The sequence below is a fragment of the Quercus lobata genome, chromosome 9, assembly GCF_001633185.2.
Source record: "Quercus lobata isolate SW786 chromosome 9, ValleyOak3.0 Primary Assembly, whole genome shotgun sequence".
NCBI classification, from domain to species: Eukaryota; Viridiplantae; Streptophyta; class Magnoliopsida; order Fagales; family Fagaceae; genus Quercus; species Quercus lobata.
Window position 1 is genome coordinate 48,285,786 of NC_044912.1, and position 6,435 is coordinate 48,292,220.

The window sequence follows — 6,435 nt, forward strand, 5'->3', positions numbered from 1 at the left end:
TATGGGGAGGCCAGACGAGTTTCAGTTGGTCTTCATTTTTGATAGGCAAAAGGTATGCAAGTTTTGTTTGTTCAGTTACACTTGAATAGTTGACTTTGTTTGCTGAACTAACTTGTTTTGTTTGTTTGTTTGCTTATTTACAGGGGCTTATACCTGCAATAGAGACACTATTCCCTACCGTGGAGCATAGATACTGTGTGAAACATATCTACAACAATTTCAAAGTTGATCACAAGGGATTGGAGCTGAAGGATGCATTGTGGAGGTGAAATGCTGCTACAACAGTAAGGGAGTTTGAGAGATGCATGCAGTACATAAGGGATTTGGATGAAAAGGCATATGAGTATCTTGCAAACATTGCACCTGCACAGTGGACAAGGTCACACTTCACTCCTAGAGCCTTAATAGATTGTTTGGTAAATAATTTGAGTGAGTCTTTTAATGCAATGATATTGAAGTCAAGGGACAAGCCTATCTTGACAATGTTGGAGTGGATTAGGGTTAGACTTATGACTAGGCTTTACACAAAAAGGGAAGGGATACAGAAGTATGCTGGAAAGTTGTGTCCAAGCATACAAGATAGGTTGGAGAAATTGAAGGTTGAAAGTAAGGCATTTAGTGCTACCCCAGCTGGTAGATTCCTTTATGAGGTAGACAGTCAGTATGAGAGGCATGTAGTTGATTTGGTGAAGAAGATATGTAGCTGTAGGTCTCGGGATTTAAATGGCATTCCCTGCAAACATGCCATAACAGCTATTTATACAAACATTGAGACACCAAAAGACTATACCCACCCATGCTACTTCAAAGAAACTTACATGGAGATATACAAGGAGGTACTTCCTCCCATGCCTGGCCAGTCAGAATGGGCTGAGACTGGACAGGCTGCTCCCCTAGCACCTCACATATACAAACCACCAGGCAGACCACCCAAGCAAAGAAAGAGGGCTTTTGATGAGCCTAGGAACCCTTACAAAGCAAGTAGACAGAACAGACTTGTAAGATGTGGGAAATGCAAAAAGGAAGGGCATAACTCAAGAGGGTGCAAGGCTGGCATCACTGGGGAGACACCATGGCAGAGGAGACAGAGACTTCAAAGAGAAAAAGCTGTAAGTAATTAGGATTTAAATGGCAAAAAAAAAAAAAAAAACTTGTTTTTAAACTTACAATAGACACTGTATTGAAACTGGGTTTTGTTGCAGGCAAGGGAAGGGGTGCCTGCACCTAGATCTGCACCTCAGCCTGCACCTCAGCCACCATCCCAGCAGCCTACCCAGACCTACAACATGATGTCTGCCACTCAGCCTTCATCCTCACAGCAAGGAAATCAACCTAGGCCATCTCATAAGAGAGTAGGATGGTTCTCTTCCTCACAACCAGAGTTTCACACACCTAGGGAGACCTGAGATACCTTACCAAGTTCTTCACAGGTAACTTAGTCCTGGATGGTTGTGTAGCTTGGGATATTTTTTAAATTTTTATTTTGTAGCCTTCACATGCAAGTGGGAGCACTGGTGGTGTGAGGACTAGAGGACAACTTGCTGCACAAAGGCCACCAAAAATGAATCCAGTAGGTGGAAAGAGGAAAGAGTAAAGGCAAGAAATGAATGAAGCTAGTGGGTACGCATGCCAGCATTGGGAGTAAAGCTAGTGGGAACATGTGGGCCTTTTTGGTTTTTTTTTTTTTTGTGAAGACCACTGTTGGCCTTTTGTAATTATCAATTAGTGTAAAAAAGAATCATTGCTGGCCTTGGAATGTGCTTTTTTGTAATTATTAATTAGTGTAAAAAACAATCACTGCTGGCCTTGGAATGTGCTTTTTTGTAATTAAGGTACAATACACTCCAGGTTGTTATATGGAAGTTGTGATATTACAGTTTGTATGGAACAATATTTGTCCAAACTAGATTATATGGAAGTTTATTTATTACTACTACAAATTGTGTCAAAGTATATTTTTATAATAAAGTGTATGGAAGTTTTTATTGTGGAATGGTTGTTATGGTATGCACAGCCAAATTATATGGAAGTTTATTTATTGCTACTATAAATTGTGTCCAAGTATATTTTTCTAATATAGTGTATGGAAGTTTTTATTGTGGAATGGTTGTTATGGTATGCATAGCCAAATTGATAATTGACCATTACTTCTTCCATTGAATGATTGTTATGATATGCACAAAATACTCAATAATTGACCAATTCTTCATTCATTGACACATCAAAATATTACATCAGTAGGCTAGTGCTATTACAATGCAAATTCATTAACACCATTGCCATAACTATCTCTACTAACCAATTAACTACTTCAGGAGTAACAATCTAGGTCTCTTCACTCCAGAGAACTCAATTGAGCCAAAACACAACAACATAACAATAACAAAAAAGATCCATGACAAAATGCATGCAGACTTCCACATTCTTTGCTTCTCTTCAGCAAGAATGGCTTTTTCCTTAGCTTTTGCACAGACAGCTCGAGCCTTTCTCTCCCTCTCCTTGGCTTTGGCTTCCTCTTCAAGAGCCTTTTCTGCCATTTGCCTAGCTTCTTCTGCCATTTCCAGAGCTATCCTTTCCCTTTCATTTGCAAGTTGGAGAGCAGTCTGAAGCCTAAACATCTTCTCTAGAGCCAAAGGTGCAGTTTCATTCCCACAAGGACAGGTTGGGTTATCAATTCAAACAAAGAAAGGACACTTAGGACCAACCTTATAACGGCTACAACCCAAGAACCTCTTCCCAAAATTGTGCAAACTCAAACTTGTTCTCAAAACACAAGTCTGCTCATTACACATATGTCCACATGAACCCGAGAAATTACCACTTGATGAAGACATCTCAACTTAACACGATTCTTGGGAAGTACAAATTTAGACTTTCACACAGTAAGTTTACACTTGACCAAAATCTGAAACCCTGAATCAGGAACAGACCCAAATACAGATGAACAGCAGTCACACATACCTTGCCTAGGTTCGATGATGCAAAACAAGTGTTTTCTCCCTCTCTACATGTTCTAAACCACGAAGAACAAGCCTGATTGCACCTTGGGTCTCTCTCTCGAAAAGTGTTTGAGTTTTGGGGGTTTTGATTCGCGTTATATTCTGTTTTGGGGTTAAAAGGTGTTTTTGTAACGGCAGAGACCAAGGTGGGTTACAGAGAGTGACGGAAACACACCTTAGGTGGGTTAAGTGATACTTTTCAAACCACGGGTAGGCAAAGTGATTTTCGCCCAAACCACAGGTGGGTTATGTGTAATTATCCCTTAAGTTTAACATTTCAATATACATCATAGGACGCAGGAGCACAGGATGTATGATTGGCATAAATTAAAAGAGATATTTGAACTGAAATACTTTCATTAATAATAATACCTCTTGAGATTATTTACATTCCAAGGATGAAGTACAACTTTTTCATCTAGGTCTTCCAGATAATAGGCTTCTATTCCTGCTACAGAAGTGATTCGATATGGCCCTTCCCAATTAGGTCCCAGTTTTCCCCAATTTGGATTCTTGGTGGCCCCCAGAACTTTCCTCAGCACCAAATCTCCTACGGCTAACGGCCTCATCTTCACGTTACTATCATAGCCTTGCTTGAGTTTATGTTGGTAGTAAGCTAGTTGAACCATCGTACTCTCCCTTTGTTCTTCAATCAGGTCCAAGCTTTTCTCCAACATCGCATCATTATTATCCAAAGAGAATGTACTGGTCCTTAACGTGGGGAATCTAGTTTCCAAGGGAATGACGGCCTCGGCCCCATAGGTCATGGAAAAGGGAGTTTCCCTTGTTGAGTGACGGGGTGTTGTCCGATACGTCCAAAGCACATGTGGCAATTCTTCCACCCACTTTCCTTTCGCGTCATCCAATCTTTTCTTAAGCCCATTGACTATTACCTTGTTAACAGTTTCAGCCTGCCCATTGCCTTGTGGATAAGCCGGAGTGGAATATCTATTTCTTATACTCAGGTCAGAACAATATTCCCTAAAGGCATTGCTATCAAATTGGAGTCCATTATCTGAGACAAGAGTGCGGGGAACCCCAAATCGCGTAATAATGTTCCTCCAAATAAACTTCTTCACATCTACATCTCTGATGTTCGCCAAGGGCTCAGCTTCAACCCATTTAGTGAAGTAGTTTATGCCAACCAACAGGAACTTCTTGTTTCCTATGGCTTTAGGAAAAGGGCCAACAATGTCTAGCCCCCACTGGGCAAAAGGCCAAGGGCTAGAGAAAGGGTTAAGAACTCCTCTAGGTTGATGGATATTTGGAGCATATCTTTGACACTGATTGCATTTCCTAACGTACTCCTGTGCTTCCTTCCGCATATTTGGCCACCAATATCCTTGCGTGATGGCTCGACATGATAGAGACCTTCCTTCCGTATGGCTTCCACAAATGCCCTCATGCAGTTCCTCCAGGATTGACTCTGCTGTCGTAGAAGGCACACAAAGCAGGTATGGCCCAGAGAAGGACCGTTTGTATAAATTTTTATCCTCAGATAACCAATACCAAAGAGCTTTCCTTCGTATTTTCTCAGCTTCCACCTTATCTTCGGGCAATACGTCACTTTCAAGAAATTTTAATATGGGATCCATCCAGCTTAGCGACAGACTGGTTTGATTGATTTGGCAAACCTCCATTTCTGGTGAAGTGGGGGTACGCAGGTCTTTGACGATAATCACTCGAGGAAAATTTCGTACTGAGGAGGTGGCAAGGGTTGCCAAGGAATCAGCGTGGGTATTTTCACCTCGAGGAATATGCAATAAGTTGAAAGACTCAAATTTCGTTCGTAGACGCCTGACCCGGTCTAGATACCCTTGCATCCTTGGGTCTCGGGCCTCCAACTCTCCTCTCACCTGGCCGACTACCAATCTCGAGTCTGAGAATAACTTCACTGCCTTTCCACCCATTTTACGGACTATACTTATTCCCATTATCAAAGCTTCGTATTCTGATTCGTTGTTAGTAGCCGAGAACCCTAATCTTAACGACTTCTCGATAATGACCTCCTCGGGGGATATCAACACCAATCCCAATCTTGCTCCCCGTTGGTTTGCGGCCCCATCCACGTACACCCTCCAAGAGGACTCACCTTGTGCGGATATTAGGCCAACCGATTTTTCATCCATGTGACCTTGATTCAAATTAACTTCTTCTGGGCATTCGGCGAACTCAGCCACCAGATCGGCAAGGACTTGACCTTTCACAGAGGTGCGAGGCATGTATTTGATATCGAAAGCACCTAGAATCGTGCCCCACTTGGCAATTCTTTTGGTGTAGTCAGCATTTCTGAGTATGGACTTAAGAGATAGTTGAGTCAAGATAACCACGGTATGGGCCTGAAAGTAGTGTGGAAGTTTGCGTGTTGCATGGACCACCGCCAATATGGCCCTTTCTAATGACAGATATCTCACCTCGGCTTCATGGAGGGATTTGCTTACATAATAAACTGGCCTTTGGACGCCATTGTCTTCTCGTATTAAGACGAAGCTAACTGCATAAGGGGCTACCGCCAAATAAGCAAACAACACCTCATCCACCTCAGGGCTAGACATGATAGGTGGCCTGGACAGGTATTCTTTCAACTGCTGGAACGTTTCAGCACACTTCGCGGTCCATTCAAATCCTTGCCACTTATGTAATAGGCGGAAAAAAGGACGACACCTCTCAGCCGACCTGGAGATGAACCGATTCAACGCAGCAGTCATCCTAGTTAGTTTCTGCACTTCTTTTGGATTTCGAGGTGCTTGCAAATCGTTAATGGCCCTAATCTGGTCTGGGTTCACCTCAATTCCTCTATGGGTCACCATGTACCCCAAGAACTTCCTGGAATCTACACCAAAGGAGCGCTTTGAAGCATTCAAGCGCAACTTATGTTTTCTCAGGTTCCCAAAGATACTTGTGAGGTTCCCCACGTGTTCGGACACCACTTTACTTTTCACAACCATATCATCGATATAAACTTCAATACTTCTACCCAGTTGTGGTTCAAACATTTTCGTCATCATGCGTTGGTAGGTAGATCCAGTGTTTTTCAAGCCGAAAGGCATCACCTTATAATGGTAGTTCCCAATCAGGGTCACAAAAGCAGTCTTTTCCTGATCGTCGGCGGCCAGCGGTATTTGGTGATACCCTTGGAAGGCATCCAAGAAACTCATCCTAGGGTGACCCACAGTGGCCTCCTGGGCATAACGGCGGGGTTCACGTTGAGTCGATGACAAATGAAATTCGGGTCCACCCTTGGGGCTTCATACGGGTCCCATGCGAAAACGTCCACATTGGCTCAGAGGAATTCCAACAAACTCATCTTCTCTTGCAAAGGCAATTTAGCCCCAACTTGGAAGAATTTTTCCGGATCACCAGCAACAACTACCCTCTCCAGATCTTCGCACCCATCGGCTGGTACGTCCACGCCCGATACTGGGGACTTTAATTG

General features: G+C 42.9%; 1 protein-coding gene across 1 annotated transcript; it reads left to right on the forward strand.

Moving 5' to 3' along the window:
* Nucleotides 1-305: 305 nt before the first annotated feature.
* Nucleotides 306-1,406, forward strand: LOC115961909. Its single transcript, XM_031080806.1, has 2 exons — nt 306-1,109; nt 1,203-1,406. The coding sequence occupies exons 1-2, from the start codon at nt 306-308 to the stop codon at nt 1,404-1,406; spliced, it is 1,008 nt and encodes a 335-aa protein (XP_030936666.1).
* Nucleotides 1,407-6,435: the final 5,029 nt, after the last annotated feature.

Bases quoted from the DNA above. Each gene is read 5' to 3' on its own strand.
- LOC115961909 (XM_031080806.1), top strand. From the start codon at position 306: ATGCAGTACATAAGGGATTTGGATGAAAAGGCATATGAGTATCTTGCA. The intron at 1,110-1,202 runs GTAAGTAATTAG...GTTTTGTTGCAG, and splicing joins GACTTCAAAGAGAAAAAGCT to GCAAGGGAAGGGGTGCCTGC.